General features: G+C 37.6%; 1 protein-coding gene and 1 long non-coding RNA gene across 20 annotated transcripts in view; one reads left to right on the top strand and one right to left on the bottom strand.

Annotated features, from left to right (window-relative positions):
• Positions 1 to 21,045, bottom strand: part of UNC80 (unc-80 subunit of NALCN channel complex) — a 174,940-nt gene extending 153,895 nt beyond the window's left edge. For all 17 annotated transcript variants that reach the window (XM_060688149.2, XM_060688156.2, XM_060688157.2 and 14 more), the window contains exons 1-7: positions 20,488 to 21,045; positions 17,589 to 17,637; positions 12,705 to 12,861; positions 11,393 to 11,697; positions 9,083 to 9,206; positions 7,550 to 7,623; positions 5,823 to 5,953 (exon numbers count right to left, since the gene is read on the bottom strand). In XM_060688149.2, the coding sequence (XP_060544132.2) occupies positions 5,823 to 5,953; positions 7,550 to 7,623; positions 9,083 to 9,206; positions 11,393 to 11,697; positions 12,705 to 12,861; positions 17,589 to 17,637; positions 20,488 to 20,579 (932 nt within the window). In that variant the 5' untranslated portion in view covers positions 20,580 to 21,045. The remainder of the gene's footprint in view (positions 1 to 5,822; positions 5,954 to 7,549; positions 7,624 to 9,082; positions 9,207 to 11,392; positions 11,698 to 12,704; positions 12,862 to 17,588; positions 17,638 to 20,487) is intronic.
• Positions 5,077 to 12,763, top strand: LOC132710820 (uncharacterized). Of its 3 annotated transcripts, none has more exons than XR_009621543.2 (3): positions 5,077 to 5,180; positions 6,137 to 6,190; positions 12,693 to 12,763. It is a non-coding gene; the product is annotated as an uncharacterized LOC132710820 (long non-coding RNA). The 3 variants fall into 3 exon arrangements; XR_015731201.1 differs by having other exon boundaries at positions 5,811 to 6,190; XR_015731200.1 differs by having other exon boundaries at positions 6,137 to 6,194; positions 12,693 to 12,760.
• Positions 21,046 to 24,149: the final 3,104 nt, after the last annotated feature.

Genomic DNA, 24,149 nt, shown 5'->3' with positions numbered 1-24,149 from the left:
GTCAGTGAAAATAAAATTGGCTTAGTTGTAGAATTTTTTACTTTTTTGTACTAATTTTCCAGATCATATTCAAGAGCAGAATCTGGACAACTAACTTTCAGGGATGCTTTTCTTGCAGTAAATAGGAGGCTAAGGTTTATGACCTTCCAATTGTAGGATTCTATTCTACAATTATCTTGCCTGTAGCAATAGATATGTGCATTTGTAAATGCAATTAGTTGTAGGCATTCCTTCTAAGCATGTGTGTTTGAAAACTGATTAATCATCCATATCTCTATAAAGTGTTGCATCAATTCAATTGATGTTTCAATGGTGCATTAATGCTTCTCCTACCAGTTAATGGATTACTGCTTTCAACACTGTTTATATATTTAATAAAAAATATGTTAAATGTGAAATTATATATACTGTAAAATACATCTAATGAATTTTCTGCAAAAGCCTTGCTGAGATAAACATACCCTTTTGAGAGCATTTGTATTCTAACAAGGATCCTCTAACTGCTACCGTAATCTAGTTTGGTTTTGTCAGTTTTAACTGAAATTGCACACCTATATGAACCCTAATAATACCACAGGAAAATGATTCCAATTGTCAGGGACAGATACAATCTTGTAAACAAACCATATCCATATTTTAACATTTTTCCAATAATGGTATCTGTATTTTTATCATAATCATTTTTCAAAATGTTCACAGCATGTATTACTTTTCATCAGGTTTATTGCTGACATTTGTAGTTTTACTCTAACATATTTCCATAGAATACTCCCTCAGGCATTCCTCCACTTCAATAATTTCATCACTTTATTTTCTTTTGAATTATGTTCACTCTGCTGGTGGCTCCTTGTTTAGGCCATTCATCCACTTACAAAACAATGCTTCATTCCCTACAAAACGAATTTGCTTTTTTTCTGACTTTTTAAGCCTTAACCATTCTTTTTTCTGACTACATTTTCCGCTGTTACCCTTTCTCTTTACACAAGATACAATTTCTTTCTTTCATTCATTCTGCTTTTTGCAGATATATATAAGTTCAGTTTCTTTCATTTTACCATGCCACCAAACACGTTCATCCTTCTCATTAGCACCACATAATTATGGGGCACCCTGCTTCATTTTTTTTCACTCCATTCGAGGTAGGTTTCATGTCTTCTTTCTTTATTGCCTGCTTTCCAGTCATTCTGACAGGAGACAAACCTATCTTTTAATACTTTTATACAAATATATAAAATTATATTGTTGTAACCACAGACTTAACATACAGAACTCCCTGGAGTTTTCCTTTCACTTTTGTTTCTTCTAGTTTCTTCCTTTCCTTTATTTTTCATTTGCCTCCAAAATCCATTCTCAACACTGCAATAAAATTGTCTTCCACACATTTCCAAACCTCTGAACATTCTTGAATTCTTCATTAATTCTCTTGGTCATTCATCACAAACAATTTAGCCAATAATGATTTTAGTTTTATATCTCCTCTTCCTATATGTATTTAAAGAGCCTTGATAGTACAGTGGTCTATGCACCCTGTTATTAACATAGCTGCCTGCAATTTACTGCTGGTTCGAATCTCTCCAAGGCTCAAGGTTGACTCAGCCTTCCATCCTTTCTAAGGTAGGTCAAATGAGGACCCAGTTTGTGGGGGCAATAAGCTGACTTTGTATAAAAATATATACAAAAGTATGAAGGCTATTGCTTAACGCATTGTAAGCCGCCCTGAGTCTCCGGAGAAGGGCGGCATATAAATCAAATTTAAAAAAAAACAAAAAAAAAACACAGTTATATTTAGACTATGTATTTGAAACTAAAGAGAAACTCATCAAATAGTCACCATTCATTGGAGGTCTTCAAATGGCCTGTTCATATTTTCTGAATGCTATCATCTTGATCCTGCCCATCCATTCATGTCACTAGCAATATATTCTCCCCTGGAACACATTCACTCACAATGTTTCTCAGGTCTGGTTCTTCTATTATCACAATTCATTGCAGTATATCAGGCGAGTATCACCAACATATGGATTCCTGTTTTCATATGCTCCCATAACAATCTAGATGACAGTAATTCATATTTCCTAACACAGATTTTAACACTTTCCCCCTCATAATTGCACAAACACCTTCATTTCCTAGCATGTATTTCTGAATGCCACTTCATTCAGATCTATTACATCTTTTCTTTTTTATTAGTTTCACAGATGCTCAACACATCTATTTTAATTTCTTTTCATTAATCAATGCTGTTTGCAATGTACTCTTTTATTCCAAGTTAATCTGTAAAGCTTAGTTATCACCACTTAAATCCATAGATTTGATCTCTGCTCTCCTCATGGTTTTGATCAATCAGAGCTTTCACACAATGCTTTTTACTATGATAGAAAAGCTACAAAGCAGGTTACCAAACTTTGTTGTATCCATGTCCTATGTAGTATTCTCTGATAACAGTATGGACAATGTGGTACATTTCAGCCATTCCAATGTGGTACAAGCACCTGGAGCCCAAATTTACCTTGAATATGCCATTCTATGCATGCTTGGATATCTACTTTAGAAACTACCTTGTTTTCAACTAGTTTATTTATTCATATCTCACACATTGAATGGCTGAATAAATATAAGTATTCATTGTGACTATTGTAAGAAACAGTCATCTCATTTTTTTTCTGGATACTATATGATTCATTAAAGGATCTGCTTTTACGAAAAAGATGCAAACTGATATACAGATGAAAGAAAGTCTGACATTTTCCCCTTATAAATAAAATGCAAGTTAAATACAGAGATATTATCTTTCACAGAGAAACAAACATGTAAAAAAAATATAACAGTGAGACTATTTGGGGAAGAAAGCTAAGGAACCTTTAGGCAGACATTCTAAATTAGCTCCATCAGAACTGTACAAAACATTTAGCTGTGCTAAATAAAAACGATTCCTATTGTGCCCCTGTAACAGAATACCTAATCAATTGTTCAGCAAAGGCATTTTGAGCAAGTTGAAAGATCAGATAAATTACTGTTGATTGAAATAATTACATTCAATGTTCTAATTTCTGACATGCCTTATGCAGAAAAAAAAATGTTTCCCAAGACAAGTACAAATTTGTGGTTCACAGTACAAATAAACAAATTGCAAATGCATGTTATAGCAATATGTTAAAAAGGTTATCTATTTCCTATACACTTTAGATAGAACTTTGTTACAACAATGTCATCTTATTTCTACTATTAAGGGTTACCAGGATAAAATACATATTGAAGAAATTAATGTATTTTCATCCTAAGTAACTCTTTCTAACCTTATGCCTCATGCCTTATTTATTCACTATTAAGTAATTTTTAAAGAAAGAATAGATAGTATAAAATAAGAACTATTGTTATCATAGTACTATTTGGCAATTTAACAGAGTATTCAATTAATTGAATAGCGTGACAAATTCATTTAGTCCTTAGGTTACAACGGCAATTGGGACCAGAATTTCTGTTGTAAGCAATGTGGACATAAAGCACAATGTTACATGACCACATTGCTTAATGATGGCAATCACAGCAGTCCCCATTGCCATCGTAATCTCAGAACTGTGTGGATTGTTAAGCAGAAAGAGGCAGGAGTCCCATACAAGAAGTGTGGGTGGGTGGGTGAGGTGTTCAGGCGCTATGGGGGTGGGTCTGCAGGCAGGTGTGCATTACAGTGCAGGCAGGTAGGATTGCAATGGAGTATGAAATCCTTCAGGAGAAACAGCAGCAGGACTGGAGCCTCCTGCTGGCTTCCTCATGGACTTTGTTTGTGCGAAGCCAGCAGGAAAAGTCTCAAATGGGACTCATGAGCCCGGAGGATGCTATAACTGTTGTAAGTGTAAGCCAGTTGCCAAGTGGCTGAATCACAATTATATGACCAATAGTATGCTGAAATGGTCAGAACTTTGAGGACTGGTTATAAATTCTCCTTGTTCAGTACTGTTGCAACTTTGAACAGTCAACGAGTAGACTATCGATATATGATACTTTGTCATATACCTCTATGCTTCCTACAAACTCTATTAAGTTTCTATTGAAATTTATAAAAATTGGCATTCCAATTATTGCTTGAATTCTTTTAAATCTACAAATAATTATTCAGTGAAACATTTTTCATCTGTTCTTGTAAACATATCAGATTTTTCATGTGTTCTTGTAAATATATTATTAGCTCAAAGAAAAATTAGCAAAATTACTGGAAGAAATAAATTTTGTAAACATTTATATTACTTCAACATTGTTATATTTACTTAGCAGCATTTCTAGGTAAATATCCTTATGTTATTTCAAAGAGATAGGTAAGATATTAAGAAATTGTACATGGCAAGGAGAAACCCCTACAATTTATTTATCTAAATTAAGCAGTTACATGATGATGACAGTTTTAATCTTCCTGATTTGCAGCTTTATCATTGGCATATATTTTGACTTCCTTCTCTCTATGGGACACAAGCAATCAGGTAACACGCCTCTGTTAGTACAAGTAGCAAGTTATTATGTAATTCCTCAGGAATTCTGGGAAAGGTCTTGGCTTCATTTATAGCAATAGCTCTGTTCTGTCTCCTGCATTAAATACAACAAAGTAGGTCTGGAAGTCATTTGGTTAGAGTCAGTGGTGTTGGTTTTTTCTAAATTATTTTTGTTCCCCTCCTCCCCGCTTCTCCACTTCTATTTCGCTTTCCTCTTCTCTCTTTCAGCAATTTTTAAAATGTACAATTTTTTTTCTACTTAATTTTAATTGCACACTAAGCTCACTGAGTCAGTGATTGCAAACTTTCCCCAAAGGCCAGGATGTAATGATTGTTTGAATTTTATCGTCAAGGGCAGAAATAATTGTATAAAAGCTGGATCAGTAAGTAGAGCAAACAACATTTATTCTGTTCCTGCTTGTTGCTAGGCAACACCCTCTCCAGTTCCGTTTGGAGTGATCAATGAGTTCAGCAAACGAAGAGAAATTAATGACGCAGGTTAGAGACCCTGCCTGCAGCTTCATTGCCATAGTGACCACCCAGCTCAGTTTCAGACACTGAATGCCTTGCTCTATTTTGAACCTGCATATTTGAGGGGGGAAAGGACCCAATACATAGAAAATACCAATTTGATTTCCTGTTTCTTTTTAACCATCTGTATATGTAAGGCACAATCAGCCTTTTGACTTCTCACAGGTAAGCTACAGGTGCCACATTTCAACAATTTCATCAATAAGATTGTGTTAACTATGGATCCTGGTTGATAAACAGGGTTGGTCACACGTTTGTCCTATCAAATAAGGCATCCACTGGCTAGATCAGGGCAGGAAATTAAGCACTTAGATGTATTTCGTTTCAAGCTCAATATATAAAGAAGTTCCTCCGTTCATACAAAATGAACTATTATCTTTCGTTTTTTAAAAGTATTTTATGAATGAAATGTTTTCTGTTCAGCCTTTCAAGTGTGACAAAGTGTTTTAGGTGTCCAAGACTACAATTCCACAACGGCTAGGGGATTGAGGAGTATAAGTATTATACTCTGGCAGGACACTTGGGTGGATACAGCTGTATTACTGTACTACGTCAATCTGTGCTCAAAATGAAAAATGGCTGTGAAAAACTTGTACTTTAAACATGTTACAATCTTAGGGTTTCCAGTGGGACTTTTGGAGGGAAAGATGATTTAGAATAAAGGAAAGTAAAGGAGCATAAAATTATTCGGGCGCCTTAACTCTTACACCAAACTAGTTCTCTTTAATGGAAGATTTCGTAAATTACCCTGTGCTGAACTAATTGAATTGAAACTGACAAATTTTAACCTTGCAGAAGAATGCCTACCGAGGATAGGGGGTTCCTTTCTCTTGGGACCCTTGGGGTGAGATGCTTCCATCAATGGAATTTCCACGGTGGCAGCCCAGAAAGGCTCGTCTTGGTGGAACAGAGTCTGATTCTGTTGATTCACACACTATCTGCAGGCCAGGAAGAAACAAGGTTAAAATGCAGATTGTGTAGATGCACCAGGGAATCAATACTGTTGTGACTACTAATTCAAGCAAGAAAACCTCCAGATATTGTCTTGAAAGTTTCTGTAAGTTAGGATGGAAGAAAAATTGCATTTCCCAGTCTTAGAAATAAATTGAAATTATTTTTAGAGCTTCTGGAATGAAAACAAATGGACATGATGAGACATGGAAAGAAAATAATATGTAGGTACTGTACATAAATAAATAAAGTTTATTGTCATTGTACGTGTATATGCAGTATATCCATACAACAAAATTCACATAACAGCCACAGATCAGACCCAACTCACATGACAATCCCCAGACACACCCACACCCACCAAAAATTCCCCACCCCTAAAACCACCCAAGCATCCACACGGGGATGATTACATCACCATCACTTCCAACAGCAGGTAAAGGCTCATAGAATTTGTTGTATTTTGAATTGTTAAAATTATTATATGTCACTTAAAGAACAAAACCATCAAAAGAATGCCATTTTTAAATAAAATATGCACACACTCATTTTTTTGGGGGGGGGACATATTGTAAACATGTCATACAATGGTTGTTGCAGAAGGACAACCTACTCACAAAGAGGCAGCAAGCATGACCAGTCACAAATACTTACAGGAAGGCCAGGTATGAAGCTTGCCCCATGTCAGCCCCTCCACCCGCATAAGATGTTTCCTAATAGTCCAGGTTAGCTTGTTCCTTTTTTCTGGCTAGGTGGGGATGCTTGCAGGCCATACAATGGGGTGCAGTCTATCATTCTTTTATTGCTAAACATTCTTATTTTCTAAGCTGCTTGAAATGATGCTATTGATGGCTACTGTGTTTTGCAGCATTCCAGCTTCCCATTTATTTATCTGTTTTAATGTCAGATACAGAGCCTGGAAGCCTCAAAGGAATTGCTGCAGGGACACTAGTGCATATGAGTGCCAAGTTTCCTACCGCTATGACAGCAAGGCATTCTGTGCTATAAGCCCTTCATCTGTACTCTGAGATATAACCTAGATGAAAAATTGCCATCCTAGGTGCAACAAAACACAAGTGGTAAAACAAAAATAAAACAAATACTCAATGCCCCAGAAACCTTCAGGCACTGATTGAAATAGTTTATGGGCTCTTCAGCACCTCAACTTAAAAGGCACCTCAACATGAATTATGTGCAATTTCCCCTAAATCTTCAGTTCTTGGTAGCAGGGAGGACTGACTTGCTTAATCTATTTCACATTTCCTGGTGTCAGGAGGTCCTTTCAGTGAGCCAGGAGAAAAAGGTGGCTCATGGAGAAAGCCAAGGAGCCAATCAGATGGTCTATATACACAAATAACCCCCTTTTTGGTAGATATTGCTGTTCCAATTTCAATAAATATTTATACAGGGACATTTTATTGAATTTTCTGCCAATGGCTACAATAGAACTACCATTTTAAATGTATACTTAATCACAAGCCCAGGTGGCAACTACTGTTTGGAAGCGTTTTTCTGCCTGCTTACCCTGCTCCCACCATTGATTCCTATTACTCTCCCCAAAACAATATAGCCTCAGTGATTACCTCTGTATGCTCAGCATCCAAATTAGGTGATTCACATGTAAGACCCTGGTTTTTGATTGGAGAACTCCTCTTTGCTGGCAAATTCAACAATGTGTTAGTACAGAAGCTTCATGAATCAAGCTTTAGCAATTCTGACAGCAGACTATACTTTAAATGACCCACTCTTTTTAATCATATATGAGTAACTAGTTATCCTCTTTAATCAATACAGAACTATATATCAGGGAATCGAGAATTATGGATTCTAAATCTAATTGCATCTTATTATAAATATTGGACAGATAGTATTGTGGGTGAGATCAGAATTAAAATTGTTAGGTGCAATTCTCAGCTTCTTTAAGATCTATAAGAAGTGATTTATGGTAACTAGGATTTTTTAGGAGAGGAGTTGTTAGATATAAGTTCTGGGCCACATTAGTAGTACCATAAAAGATAAAAATTGGTTCACTGCATATGACGTTTGCCTTTGTTTTTTGGGTGAAGCTAGGCAACATCTTTATTATGATTATAAGTTACATTACATCATTAATACTGTACTTAAGATGCTGGGACATAATCTTTGACAGCGGCTGATAGCCTCCTGATATTTCCCATTTTTGGTCCTTCATATATTTCTCTACCATTGGGCTAAATGAGACAGCTACTTTGGATGGAAGATACTGCAGCATGTAAGCGATTGGCAGAACTTGTGCTCCTCATCTTGCCCCGTGTCCTTTAAGCTCACTTGCTACCTACCTACTCCTGCAATGGATTTGAAGAAAAACCCATTGCTTACGTGAAATGCAGGGCCCCTTTCTGATTCATTTTCAACATTAATTAGCTAACTAAGACAGTATTTATTTCTGGAAGTTCATGGAGTAGTCAGGCCAGAGAGCTCCATGTTACTGCTAAAATCAATGAATTATAGAATACAGTTTTTCCACTATACCATTAAGTCAAATGAATTCACATACAATATCGCACTCTGCCAAGGTTCTCAACAAAGCTATACTCATGCCATCAGTATGAGTACATAAAGAATGTAAAACATGCCCCCTGTCAAATTCTAGGAATGGGAACATGTCAAGTAATTTAGTACTTTAGTCTCATATAACCCTCAGAATGTGACTCAAGGTTACATTTTAAAGGGCACCTATATTTTAAAATCTCACAAGTTTATCCTCTAATTGCAATCCACCTCTATGATTAGATTTATTCTTAAAAAACCCAAAGAGATAGTTTTCTCAACAATTTTTCCTTCTTTCTTGTTACCAGGAAAAGCTATATTAAAAATGAAGAAGCAAAATAGCTTGATTATTAGTGCTAGGAATTCTGTTGGTAAAAACAGTTTAGGCAATAGAAAGCCTCTCTTTACTGCCATCCTTTTAAAAAAAAAAGCAAGCAGATAATACTGTAAATCTATACTGATCCAATGGTCATAATAACTATAGTGTGCATATAGATGGAAAAGAACTTGTTTTAGTGTGCGCTCATATATACGTGCATACACACATGCACATACACATGCACACAAACACATACAAACACACAAACCTGTGATTATATTCCTGATGGGTTTAACAAGTGCAGTAAAGGCAGTGACTTCTGGCTGTCTATGTTCCCACATTGGCTGCCAAATGACAAGACCACTGGCAAGACGAAAGGTCAGATCAGATTCCTAAAAATAAGAATACAGCAAATTATTGAATTATTCTAAGGAAAAAGGATATATGTGTAAAACATTCCAATTCTAAAGCTGGTTAATTTTTTTTCACATATATGCTATTTATGGTGCCAAATTAGCACTCAGATAAAGTGCTAATCTGACCTTAGCAAAAGGCCAGGTTAGCTAGTCTTTTAATTCGATAATCTAATTAAAATTACTGTAATTAATTAAAATTTAAGCAAAAATTACCGTAAACATTAAGATGAAGCAAGATTACTCCACCATCTCTCCCTCCTCTACTTTAGTTACATTGTCCAGTAAAGAAAAAATCTGTGGATCCTGTAATGCTCATATTTTGGCAAAGTCTTTTCAGTACAGGCAATATATCCCCTGGAAGGCAATACTTTTTTTGATTAAAAATGAAAGGAGATGTGGGACTATTATTGCCACTAGAGTTTCATGGAATTGGTGTTCATCTCAGTCTTTTTTGCCCTTTTTAATCTCCTGTGCAGCTCTATTGAAGGAGAAGAAGCCAGAACAATAGCAGATAGAATAGCTATAAAAGGCTCACTTTGGTGAAACCTCTTTAGGACTCAAAAAAGACAGAGAAATTTAGAAGTCTTTATTTTAGTCTCAGTGTGTTTGGAATTAAAACAAATTACTTAAGGGGTATGGTAATCGTTGGATCAATTAATTGCATGTGGGAGTTTATGGACATCCTGGCACTGCTAATTGTGTCATGGGAACACGGCCGTGTTACGTAGCCTTCACCCTCCAAACCAGAAACAGAAAACATGATCAGAAGCGCTAAGGGTATTTTGTCACTTTAAATGCCTCAACTATGACTAAGGCTCAGTAGGAAAAAGAATGAGTCATCTTTAGAGGAAAAACAGAGAACAATTCATGGCCTTTTTCATAATCCTCAGCATGCTTTGAAGACTTGAATTTAAGCTTTCCAGTCTCCATATGAGTAGTATGAATGAGCCCAAGGAGAAGTAAACAGGATCTTGTATGAAGATGATGACTAGTTTGGATAATAAGGAAGGAGCAACAGTAGTCACAGCTCAGTTATAGAGATAATGCAAGAATATCAAGACACTGTTTCTGGAAAACAAGATCATATGTCCATATTTTTGTCCCAAAGATGCTTTTACAAGAGGCAACTGGACTTTCTTGTTTTTCTTTGAAGACGTTTTACTCAAGAAACTTCTTCAGCTCTGACTGGATGGTGGTGAATGGAAGGATTTATATTCCCTGTAGAAAGCTGGTCATTTGTATTCTTTTAGAGAGATGTTGAGGCCACCTGGAGGTTTGTCAGTGTCCTCAGGGTCATAAATGGGTGTGACACCTTCTTGGAACTGCTGAAAGGACTGTGTTGTGGAGCTGTGTTTTCTGCAGGATGTTTTCTGCCCTGTGACTTCAGGTTGAGAAGGCGACAACACAGACTTAGCCCCAACAGCCTGTGAACATACTGTGTTCACTGTGAACACAGGCACAGGCTGTTGGGAATGAGTCTGTGTTGTTTCCTTCTCAAGCTGAAGTCACAGTGAAGGGACACAGGGCAGAAAACATCCTATAGAAAACACAGCTCCTTTCAGCAGTTCCAAGAAAGTTCCACACCCATTTGCATTACTCAAGTGACCTTAAGGACATAGGCAAAGCTCCACAGCTTCAGTGACTCTCTAAAAATATACTATCTTTTTCTAAAGATATTCTATTTATGGCAGGCAAAATATCTGGATCCTGGATGAGTTTGAAGCCAGATGGTTGACTCTTTACACTAAAGGGGGAAAAAAATCCTGCAATCACCTCACACTCTTCCATATATAAATCAAATAAATAAATAAATTCCCTAATAAATGCAACATAGATGGAGACATGATAGTAGAAAAAAATCAAACTAGTTTCTTGTATCCACATACTACTTCCATCAAACACCAGATGTGCTAAGTAGTAGTTGTTACTTATGATAGCCAAATACTCCATTTCCTTTACAGCCTTTACAGCAGGGGTAAAATGCTCCCGGATCGGACCGGATTGCCTGATCCAGTACCAATTTTTCCTGTGGTTTGGCGATCTGGTAGCGATCATCACCTAGGCGTCATTACTTCCTGGTTTTAACAGAAGCGTGCGCTTCTGAACCAGTAAGGAAGGTAAGTAGATTTCACCCCTGCCTTACAGCCATTTTAGGCACTTACTTTAATCCTATGAACCAGAGGAGCAAACAAGAACACAAAAAGCTCAACAGTGGCCATTGAATTCTGAAAGAACTTCCTTCTGCTGTTCTCTTCTTCTTCATTGGTACTGTCACATCTTGATTGCCCTGGAGATCCTTGGTTTTCAATCTGGTGGATAAAGGCACTGCTGCTTCCTCTCCAGCTTGACCCTCTGTCTCCTGATCCTCCAAAGTGGTCATGGCTGCAGTCTTGAGGTGCTTCTAGCAACATCCAATGTAGAGTGTGAAGGAGTTTTGTCTCAGCAACACCAAGTTTGTCCTGATGTCCTAGATGGAAAAAGATTGTGAGGACCATGATTAAATGGTGCAGCTTGAAAAGAAGCTCTACTCAACTTGTTTACCATAATACCAAGCACATGCTACTGTACAAAACCAGCAGTCAACTAAATTAATCTCCTTATTTGTTGCCCATGCCCATCTAAGAAGACACTGTACTGGGCTATTACATTTTATCTGACAGGGTAATACATGAACTGTTCTACTTTAAATCATTCCTAAAGCTACTTATAAAACATAAACATCTCAATTTTTTCTACTCTGTTTCCCCCAAAATAAGACATACCCTGATAATAAGCCCAATTGGGCTTTTGAGCACATGGCAATAAGGCCAAGCGCTTATTTCAGGGTTCAAAAAAATATAAGACAGGGTCTTATTTTCAGGGAAACATGGTATGCTCTAATAAACCCAATTAATATTTCAGAAGGTATCATCTAAACAATGTTTCTTGGACTTTATCTTGTATTTATATTGCATTGTATTGAAAGATAGATAAGACATGTGTTTTTCTATTGAAAACATGCTTTTAATTATATTTTGTAAAAATATAAGCAATAATCGGTTTCCTGAGGACTTTTACTGCTGACAATATTTTTAGTATTATCACGTAGGTTTTAAAATCTAGCTGTCTTTCTATCACATTTTTGTGATTGACTGTATCCTTCCATGGTCCACCAAGCCGCTCCCTGTGTCAAGACTCTCCATGATCAAACCCTTTAAGATACCATTCTTCTCCTTTCATCATTGTAGTCCCTTTCCTATACAACCATCAGTTAATCTTGCCCTGACAGTTTACTGTGACATAATTTGCACAAAAGCAAATGTGCATGAAAACACACCCTCCCTCCCTCCCTTCTTCCCTCCCTCTCTTCCTTCTTCCCTCCCTTTTTCTAATGGAACTGAAATGCAAGTCATAAATCTTTAATCTGAACTGTTACAGTAAAAATACAGTAATGTCTAACCACAGTTGTTTTTAAAATCTCAGATGTGCACTAACCTAACTTGTTTCGGTTGGAAAGCAGAGTGGCTGTGCAGTGAAGGACATGTGGTAAGGCAGCTTGAACCAATTCCCAGCGTGAAATGCTCTGGATGGCTTCAGAAAGAGCTGGTGAAAGACCATGCAGCTTGTTTTCAACCAAAACTCTTTCAAAGGACTAAAATGAAATGAGAGGAGAAAAAACCCTTAGTTTAGGTTTTTGAAACTTTTACTATATTCTCTTTTTTATGCACTTTGCTGCTGTTATTTATTGGACACTGTTAAAACTGTGATTGGCAGGAATTGCAAGTCAACTCATTCAGTCGCAACACAGGTTTTACATCTATTTTCAGACTGAGAGGGTCATATGTGGAATAGTAATTTCCAATAACTATTTGGGACTAGGACAAAGACAGATAAGATTATGAAGACTAGGGTGGGAAAAAAACTTTAAAAGCAGTATTAACAAGAAATATAGCTCTCAAAATGAAGCTTAATAACAATGCTGGGAAACTATTGGAGAGGCAGCATTGTTGAAAATTGTAACTTTCCAATAAATATGATTTGTAACACACTTAGTATATCTTTGATTTTATTCAGTTTGATCAAATTGTCAAGTGAAAAACAGACATGAGCTGGTATATTCAAGGAACCAGTAGTCAGCTTCTAATTTGTTGTTAATTCCCATCCAGAAAATTTGATAATTTTTCAAAAATAGCTAGATATTTATCTTACTTAAAAAATGATAGATGAGGAATCTGATAAAATGGTCTAAGACAGTCAAGTAAACTGGAACAGTTATGAGTTCTCCAATATAGAATACTATAGAGGCAAAGAAACTTAATATGAACTAGCAAAATGATGTAGATGCAAAAAAGAACATTTTTTTTTAAAAAAATGTATAATTTCCAGGTCATAGGAAGTAATAGTTCCACTTGAACCCTCAACATCGAGAATTGTATTCAGTTCTGGACACCATATTTTAAAAAGGATTCAAAGAAACTTGATCAGGTTCAAAAAATATAACTAATATAATCAGGGAACTAGAACATCCTACAAACAATGATAGAAGGGTAAAAATGTTTCCTCAGAAAAAAGATTACTGAAGTATTTGGCTTTGAGAAAATAACAACAACAACAGCAACAATATAGGGAGGGGTTATTGATAATTCTTCAAATACCAGAAACGTTATCACCCATAATAAAACCAAACTTTATTCTCTCTTATTCAGCATGAAGAATCAGTGTATGTAGAAAGAGATTTAAATTACAGGATTTCAATCATTCTGATTGAATGATGGGGTAAAATCCTGTTTAGTTTAACATCAGAACCATTAACTCAGAAAATAGTGGGCTCCCCTTGAATAAATGTGTTCCCAATTAGTGCATGTTGGATTCAGTGCATGAATAACAAAATAACAGAGTTGGTAGGGAACTTGAGGTCTTCTAGTCCACCCCCCTCTTCAAGCAGGTGACTCTACCATTCCAGACAAGTAGCTATCCAGTCTCTTCTTAAAAACCTCCAGTGATCAAGTACCCACAACTTTTGAAGGCAAGTCATAGAAGTGATGACTACCTCACTGGTAGGAGGAATGTCTACTGCAAGAGAATACCTTTTTATCTACTTGTTAGCATTGAGCAGAAACAGATAATTGTATGTTTTAGTAACATGGGAACTGCAAGCCATCAATCTTCTACTGTACATTTTTTCCAGAAAATCTCTTAGCAATGGCTTGAACATTAAATATATCACTTTAGATCTCTATTCCCATCTTAAGAAAATAATGACAGAAAAACAATTGATGATTTAGCTAACTACAATTTTTCTAAGACAAAGGCAAGACTATTTCATATTTTTATAAAGTTCCATCCACAATCCTTTATCTAAAGCTTCGATTAATCATCTTTTGTTTAAGTCGATCTGAGGACTGCAGTCCTGATTACACTGCTCTTGGTCTACTGCCCCTCTCCTTGCAACTGGCCCAGTTCTGAACAGTATTCTGTCTTGTTGGGGAAGTGCAATTGACCTTTAAATGATATAATTATAGTGACAAATATGAGAAATAGAAAAGGGATATTCTAAAAATAGTGCAATATCACATATTTCAGTGACTTTAGCAGGGCAAATCACAAAAATACACAGGATATATTCAGTTTTTTTTAAAAAAAATCCCTGATGTAATCCTCATTGGTTATGGTTATGTCATTCTGACCTTGGAAAAATTACAAGAACAGTCCTGGAAAATAGGGCAGATCAACCTGACCAAGCCTGAAGGGGCTTAATATATACAGCTGGTAGCTCAAGCAATAAATGTTTCATTTGTACTAAAAAAAAAAAGCCCCACTTGATATGATGGTCATGTCCATGACAAAGTTTATAAGCAGCAACTTTCTCTCTGCTGGTGCAGCAGCAGTTGAGACCAGGATATATGCTCAAACTATGAGACGATAAAATAGGAGAAAGCTATAACAATCAGAAAAAGTATAAAAATATATATGGAAAAACGACTCCTATAATATTCTGCATTTGTTGAAAACTAACAGTACTCATCAAGCTCTAAATTTTTATTCTGCCTTCTTCTCTAGATCAGGAGCCATCTTGGTTGTGGATCATAACTTATTTTCCTGAGTAGCTAGCTGGTAATTTCTAGTAATATTTTGACCTCATCAGGAAAGGCATCTTTTGGCTCAATTTAAAAATTATTTTCAAGAATTTGAGGACTTAAACCCCACCACCATCCCCCATTGGTTCAATATCAAGCCACCAAAATTCACAATAACCAAATTTCATCATCCAAAAAACCATCATGAACTTTGCTTCCCCTTGTGCAGCACCCCTACACACACACACCTGACTTTTTATAAAGCTATTATTCTATGTGTTCTTCATTCTCTGGTTGTCTTGTGTTCACTTCTTGGTATTGTTTTGAGGTGGGCTACCTTCAATTCTTTTCATGGCTTCTTCTGGTACATCACCCAGAATATTCAGGTTAAGATGGGTTACAAACATTGCAAACAAACAAACCAACCAACCAACCAACCAACCAACCAACCAACCAACCAACCAACCAACCAATCAATCAATCAATCTCTGTGTACTCCCTGGGATATAAATTTTAGCAAGGAGCATATTCAAAGTCTTTGACACAATGATGCTTTTTTGAGGGGTAACTATCTAATTAAGTCTACATTCTAGCATTGGGCAAGTTTTCTGTAGAGAATCGCAGAGATCACCATGGGAATGAAGGAAGTGGTTAGCAAAACATGATTTAAGGCTGAGAAAATGTGAGAATATTAGAAAGAAACATGATCTGGTTCTGTCTTAACTCTCTCAGTATAAGAAGGAGGAAAGGAAACACACAATTGAGTTTTTCAAGGTTTTATTATTATAGCGTTTACCAATAAAGTAGAATTCTACTACTTCTCATGAAGTCTGTTTCCTGACTTGGCCTATCTCAAAGGGACAACAATTTGAAAACAACTAGACAGTCATGTTTTATGTCTCATCCAAACATAGCATGCCTCTGCTATTCATTGAAGTACCCCTCCTCCTTTTTTTAAGAGCAGGCTGGTTTAAGAATCATCTTATTTTAATAAATTAACTTCATCATTTTTCAGGCTGCACAGCCCTGTTAAATATCTGTTCTGAAGCAGATCTGATCAGATACCTCAAACCAGTCAATCTTAACAACTAGGAATAAATAAATACCATTTTTCTCTGCCTCCTACTTCTTAGGTTTCTATAATTGCAGAGGAGTTTCACTGAATTCTTGTTGAAGTTTCCTTTAGTGAGATCTTTGTTTAAAACCTTACGGACACTGGCTTGTTAAAATTTTATCAGATGTGGAAGCCTGGCTTCTTGCTCAGAGATTTTTCTTTTTAATTGGAAGATTTGCTCTGTCCTCCTTCCCTTAGTCCCCAGCCCTAGTTCTCTTGTCAATTGGCAAGCCATTGCCTTCACATCTCCTCCTCCATAACTTTTTTCAGTTAGTACCTGAAACTGTCTCCCATTTCACTGGGATAAAGACACCCAAGAATCTATAGTGGATGGCAGATGTTTCTGCTTCCAAATTTGGAAATAGAAATGAAATAAGAGTTATACCCAGTAACTGGACAGTGAGTTCTTGTCCAAAGGAACTAAATTCTTCAAATTACTCCCAGACATTTTGTTCTTGGCTAAATTATATTAGATGAATTGTAATTTAGTAAATCCCTGCGGGGGGGGGAACCTTGATTCTAAATATGGCAATATCCAAAAGCTAAATAAACATGGAGAAACTGTATTACTAGATTGTTCAAAGAACAATAATATAAGAGACCACCAAAATCTTAAGAGGAAAATGTTTATATGATTTTTTGTTTTAAAAAAAAATCAACAAAAACCCAGTATTGATTTTGCCTGGCTTTTCTTACAATTTACATGTCTTAGTCAGCATTTTTTCCATTTAAAAATGCTTTGTAGCTATTTAAAAAGTTAGTGCCACAACTCATCTTTTTCAAAACTTCAAACATAAAAGACTTTTCTAGATTGTCAAAACCTTCTTCTGTCTCCAAAAAGATCCTAGCCATTGTTTGATTATTTGGCTTCGTGTTGTCAATAACATTCAATATATGTCTAATGTAGTCTCTCATATATTTATTTGGGACAAACCTGATCAGGTTTATTATATATGTATTCTTCCTGAAAGTATCACTTGTGAAAAACTTAAAATTTACATTTAGTAAAAAGTACACCATTCAAAGGGGAAACCATGGATCTAGCCTGTCTCAATCAAACATTTAACTATCAGTAGTGAAATGAGTAGTATGTTTGACCCACTGAGTTGAACATAGCTTCCTGAGTTTCATGTTAAAAGCAAGCAATTCATGTACATCAGTAAATCAAGAACATCAAAAATCACATACCACACAAGAAGCTTCATATTGCTTTCCCAATTTGGGTCTCAAAAATGCACTGAAAAAAGACATAGATGTTGTTAAAACAGGATTTTAGGTATAGTATATTATTAAATATTTTGATTCATTGGCACAATTGTTTAGTTTATATAAGTGTATATGTGTGTTTAAATCGATAGATGACCTGTTAGAAATATATAGTGTCATTTCAAAATAGCAATAGCAATAACATTCAGGCTTATATACCATCCACTTTTTACAGCACTCTCAAAGCGGTTTACAGAGTCAGCATATTGCTCCCAATAATCTGGATCCTCATTTTACCAACCTTGGGAAGATGGAAGCCTGAGTCAACCTTGAGACTGTCAGGATTGAACTCCAGTCTGTGGGCAGAATTAGCTAGCAGTACTGCATTCTAATCACTGTGCCACCAGGGGTCTTGAAATCCCATGCTATAAAGCTAGCAAGTATCTCCATGTGGCTGCTATGGAGAACATTTTCCAAGATACAATTCTTATAACAAGCAAATGTACACCATAAGTGCAGAACCTGATATGTAAGCTCCAGCACACATTTTGAATAAAGTTTAGGATCTCAGAGAGGGAAACTTAGATGGTAAATGGGTGGCTTAACTATAGCACAGGGTTAAGGAAGGCATCATTTTATCACTTAAAAATTCTCAGGCACCCAGCCAAAATAAAGCCAATATTTTTGATAGAGGGCTTGAACAGCACAATATATTTATACCTATTTAGGCCCATTAACCACTTCCCCCTAAGGCTAAATATTTATGTTATAATCAGTCCAAATTATAATTGCATCACTAATTATATCCCTCTGTGCCCTTGAAAGTGAAAAGCATTTTTTTTCTTCCGTGCCCACAAGGAAGTTGCACACCCCTGCCCTATCCCATTTTTTGCACATGATATATATCCTGATAGATATGGGATGGGATTGCAGCTAAAGGGAAAAAAATCCTATTCAGTAAGAGTCATTATTTGAGTCCTTGGGTCCTCCAGGTTATATATGAGCAGGAACCAGTAACATTAATAGATCTGCAACAAGTGATGTGATTGGACAGTAGAGCCCTAGATTTTCTAGCCTGCAGACACAGTGGAGCATGCACAACACATGCTCAAGTAAACTGGTTGGCATAAGGTGGTGCTTGCCCATTCCCAAAATGGTTGTCATGACAAATGTGGCCAGTCACAAAACTGTCAAGGCAAACTGGTAAGGTTGTTCATTGTCAGGACCCCAAGATACTCAGTACCAGCTCTGAGTTTGGCTTTTTCTTATTTATTTTGTTTTTTTCTGCAGCTACTTAACATTTTTAATAATTAGGACAGGGCTGCAAGAGCCCTCAAAAATGTCAGCAGCAGGAAGTGAATATTCATCCAGCTGTCTATCTAAGATGTTTATCATATGCCTTAAAAAAAAAAAGGATGGCCTGAATTGAGTTAATTTGTGTAATACTTACTTTTCATCATATAAGAAATAATCTAATACCCCACCAATATTGGAAAATCATGATGAACATCTGAATCAAGTCTGATGGAGGGAGGGGAATGATAAAGCTAGATGGTACCAAAAGTATGAACTTGTCCACCCTCCATTAACACAATGCCATCGTGTCCCCATTCCTACTAATCATGACATAAAGAAATGGTCAGTCCACAGGTCATGGTTTTAAAAGGTGTAGCCTGTAATTATGGAAGAGGTGAACCATTATATCTTTAATTCAACCTTATTATCTTCTATGATATATACCATAACTAATCTTATCTTATTAAAGTAATTGTCAGCAAGAATGAGCTGAGCATCCTGTTTCGAAAGATAAAGTGCTTGTTATATAGTGACTTTTATCAATGAAATCCTTTAAATTGTACATACATAATCATTATCATAAATATTAGGTGAATCAAATAAATCTTTCATTGAACTGCATTTATGTCAGTTAGAAGAGACTAGAAAATCACATCCCTAAGAAATGTTAGAATTACCTGTTAGAATTCATTCTTGCCATTGTTAATGTTTTATTATAGGTAAATATAGTTTTTTAATGAGTTGGGGGTGAGTTTCCATAGGTTGTTAATGTTCAATTTTATCTGGAAAGAAGGGATGTTCATAGATAGACAATGCATGTATACAGACAGTATAAAAGATGATTTATTCTTTTGCTGAACCATTTTAGTAATGGTTACTGTATGACTTTTCTCAACCTTAACTGCTTAATTGCTTAACGCATTGTAAGCCGCCCTGAGTCTCCGGAGAAGGGCGGCATATAAATCAAATTAAAAAAAAAACAAAACCTTGTGAAAATGGGTAACTGAAACTACAATTCAAAGCACACCCAACTGTGGAGTAAGATGGAAGGAGGGAAGTTATTCATGGGACTTGAGATGATTTTCTAGGGGTCAGATACAGTTTCCCAGATTTCATCTTCTTGTGCAATGTTGGCAGTTGACTCCAGTTGCAAAATGGATTTTCTGATGTTTCTTTGGATGGATAGCCCGACATCTTCTGACACCTGCTGCAGCCCTGACTTATTAGAGGTCACTGAGGAAGTGGTTTTATGGCATGCAGCGCTGGCACTTGGCCAGCAGAGACATCAGGCTGCAAGCTGAGGAAAAGGAGAGAGCATGGTTGTATCTTAACTCAGCCCCCAAATAGAGACCAACGGTAGAGGGCAGCAAAGAGTCCGAGGTTTCCGTATCTCTGCTGCTATCTAATGACTGTCCCTCTAAAGCAGAGCGGATAATTTAAAGAAAAGGTAGCTTTTCGTTGCCCTGCCTTCGATCTCTTGGAATCAAGAACCTACAGGCGGGCGAAGAGCAAGCAATTATTACTGGAATCTCAGCCCTTGAATCCCAGCGAGGTTTAGCCGGCAGCGCCCCCTATTCTCCCTTACCTGGTTTGCCTCCACAGGAAGGTCTGGATAGGCAGCGGAACCCCTCGGCCGCTCTCCTGGTCCTGGCCTTCTGAGCTTTTCCTCTTCACCATGGTGCTGGTTCCTGTGCCGCAACAGCTGTTAGCCCATGTCTCTGCTCCGCCGCAGCAGCCCTCTCTGCCTCCGGCTCCGCTGGTGCAAAATGGCTGCAAAAACAGCGGCCGCAGCCAAGCAGGGAGAAATCAGCGCAGCTTGCGGGGAGGCGGCGGTGGCGGCAGCAGCCAAGGACGAGAGGATACTCGCCTCCCGCCCCGCATGATTCCCTTCCTTCAGAACCTCCTTCTGTGGACAGCAACTAGCGCGAAGGGACCTGCGCGTGATGTGTCAAGGGGATACCAACGCGGGGGGAGGCGACGATGGAGAGGAGCGGCGCCACCAACGGATAGCAAACTCCCCGATCTGAAGTGGAAAGTTTTGGGAGCAGCAAGGGCTTCTCGAATTTCCATCCTTCACAACCATAAACTGTAATTAATTCATTCCCTAGAATGGTTCCTTCTTTATGCAGTAATATTTCCACTCTTGGCTCCAGGCGAGGGGGGCTTACAGTAACAACTAACTTGTTGATAGAATCATATAATCTATATCTGGAAGGGGAAAGACAAAGAAAGTAAATGCTGAAAACTCCTCCTTAATCAAAAGTATCTGTCGAAATTGAAGCAAAGCAGTATCACAATCACAGGAACAGATCTAGGAAGCATACAGAACATTCCTCTTCTGATTTTATTCCACAGCAACCCCGTGAAGTAGGATAGCTGCTCATTTAGAGAGCGTTCCTGGCTTTATAGTATTGTTTGCAGGGACTGGCAGCAGCTCTCCAGGACTCAGATGAGAATTTCCCAGTCTCTCTCCCCTCCCCCCACTCCCCATAGATAGGGCAGAGTTTTTCAAACTATATTCTGTAGACCCCAGATTTTTTTTATTTTTTATTTATTTATTTATTTATTTTAAATTTGTATACTGTCCTTCTCCCTGAGGACTCAGGGCGGTGAACAGCCAAGTAAAAACATAAACTACAAACATTAAAATACAATTAAAAAGATATATATAAATTTGGCCCCATGATTAAAAACAATAACAGACAATTAAAAACATTTTAAAAAGTGTTAGGCCAGCCCGGCTTGCTGGAAACAGAAGGTTTTAAGGGCACGGTGGAAGGCACCGAGGTCTTGGAATCTCCTTAGCTCTGGGGGCAGCTGATTCGAGAGGGTAGGTGCCCCCACAGAGAAGGCCCTCCCCCTGGGGGTCACCAGCCTACATTGTTTGGCTGATGGCACCCCGAGGAGGCCCTCTCTGTGGGAGTGCACAGGTCGATGGGAGACCGTCGGTAGCAGCAGGTGGTCTTGAAGATAACTAGGTCCTATGCCATGGAGCGCTTTAAAGGTGATAACCTTTATCAGATATCCAGATATCCACAGGAAGTCTATGGGATTCTATGAGAGACAACAAACTAAGAAAGAAGTAAACAAACAAATGTGTTTCACTCAAACATAATTGAAATTTCTATCATTTGAGTTTTATCTCTTGATTAGGGATTTAGAAGGTTTTTTTTACAAACAAACAAACAACGTGCCAATAGAAGAGAATATTTGTGGCTCAGGGTTCAACTGTGGGGTTCTTGGTGCTCTCTGAGCTTAGTGCTCTTGTTGCAGACATTTCATTACCAAACTAGGTAATATCATCAGTACACTGCTTATGTTTCTTAGTTTGGTAATGAAATGTCTGCAACAATAGCACTAAGCTCAGAGAGCACCAAAGACTCCACAAATAGGCTCCGCAAAACCCGTTTTGCCTGAAAAAGTTCAATAACTCCAGGCCTAGAGTATAGAATCCCAAAATGCGGAATCCAGAAGTACCAGCACAAGCCGCAGCACAATCTCTTGGCATCCATCAACTTTCTTCCACAGCATAACTTTATATATTATTTTTAAACAAATGTATTCTTATTCTCATTTGCTGCACAGTCAGCCACACATTTAGACCGCATTTGGCATTTTTATCCACCCATCAAGTTCCTTCCAAGGACCTGGGATAGGCAGGTACTATTTGATTATGTTAAACGTATAGTTGCAGATGTAAGCTGTTCCGAGTAAAGCCATCTTTTGCATTTAACTCATGGTGAGTTTGTCAATGCTGATGGTGTTCAAGCGGTGTTGCAGTTGTTTTGGGATTGCACCCAAGGCACCTATTACTATTGGTATACCTTTGCTTGCTTTTGCCATAGTAGGTTTTTTTATTTTGTTATCTTCTCCAGTTCTTTCTCATCTATTCTGCTATTTCCAGGTACTGCCTTGTCTTTCTTATAGACAATTCTTAAGTCTGGGATGTTATGTGGCAGGCACCTGTTTGAATTCTAAAGTTCCAGAACAATTTAGTTTCTTCATTTTCTATGACTTTCTCTATTTTATGGTCCCACCAGTTCTTGTTTGCAGGCAAATTATATTTCTTGCAGATCTTCCAATGCACCATTGTTGCTATTTTGTCATGCTATTGCTTGTATTCAGTGTGTATGATCTTCTTGCAGCAGGACCAGGTGATTCATTGTTTCTTCAGCTTGTTTGCATAGGTGGCACTTACTGCCTGTTGCTGTCTTCTCAACTCTGGCTTTACATGCATTGTTCTTAAGGCTTAGTCTCGTGCAACTAGAATTAACACCTCTGACTCTTTCTTCAAATTTCCTGCTCTTAGTCATTGCCAAGTCCTGTTATTATCTGCTTTCTCTGTTATTATGTAATGCCCTTGATGTGTAATGCTTTGTCTTCCCATGCCTCCTTTCTCTTCTTCATTTGATCTTTCTTGTCGGCCAGTTTGGTAACTTCAGTACTCATTATGCCTTTCTGGTATACAAGCTTCACTGCATCGTCTGTCTTTCAGACTGTTTTTCAGATATTCTTCCAAAGCCCTTATTTCTTCTTCAACCATCTGATGTACTTGCAACATTCTACGCTCACCCATTTTCCTTGGTAGGTAGAGCCTGTCAAGGCCTTGTGTGGATGAAGGGCTTGATTCATTGTCATGGCTATTGGCTATTTAAAAGGATAATGTTGAGCAACAATTCCATTTCAGATGGCGTTTTTCCATGCAGCTTCAGATCATCCATGAAAATGAGCAGGGGTGAAATGTAAAATTTGTTACTACCGGTTCTGTGGGCGTGGCTTGGTGGGGGTGGGGATGTTAATGTGACTGGGTGGGCGTGGCCAACTTTTTTTTTTTAACTTTTCAAAGCATTTTTTCTAATGCTTTGAAAAGCCTCTGCCAATCAGGCAACTCAGCTGGGATCGTCAGAGAGGCATTTTAAAAAATACCTCTCTGCCAATCAGGCAACTCAGCTGGGAGTTGCCAGAGACTTTTCAAAGCATTTTTTTTACCACTTCTTCGGCCAAGAGGTTGTAGAAAAAATGCTTTTAAAAGTAAAAAAAAAAAGCCTCTGATGATCGTGTGGCTCAGCTGGGCATGGTAGGGGTGGGGGGCAGAGATTTTTGCTACCGGTTCTCCAAACCACCCACCGCCATCGCTACCGGATCAGGTGATCCGGTCCGAACTGGGAGCATTTCACCCCTGAAAATGAGGCTTAATAGCTTGTCAGCTGTTTTTGAAGTTTAAAAGCCATAACCTGACTGGTTCAG

Source organism: Pantherophis guttatus, chromosome 1 (genome assembly GCF_059756535.1).
Source record: "Pantherophis guttatus breed Tessera chromosome 1, ASM5975653v1, whole genome shotgun sequence".
Taxonomy (NCBI): Eukaryota; Metazoa; Chordata; class Lepidosauria; order Squamata; family Colubridae; genus Pantherophis; species Pantherophis guttatus.
Note: the sequence above shows the minus strand (reverse complement) of the source record. Positions and strands in the feature narration are given on the sequence as shown.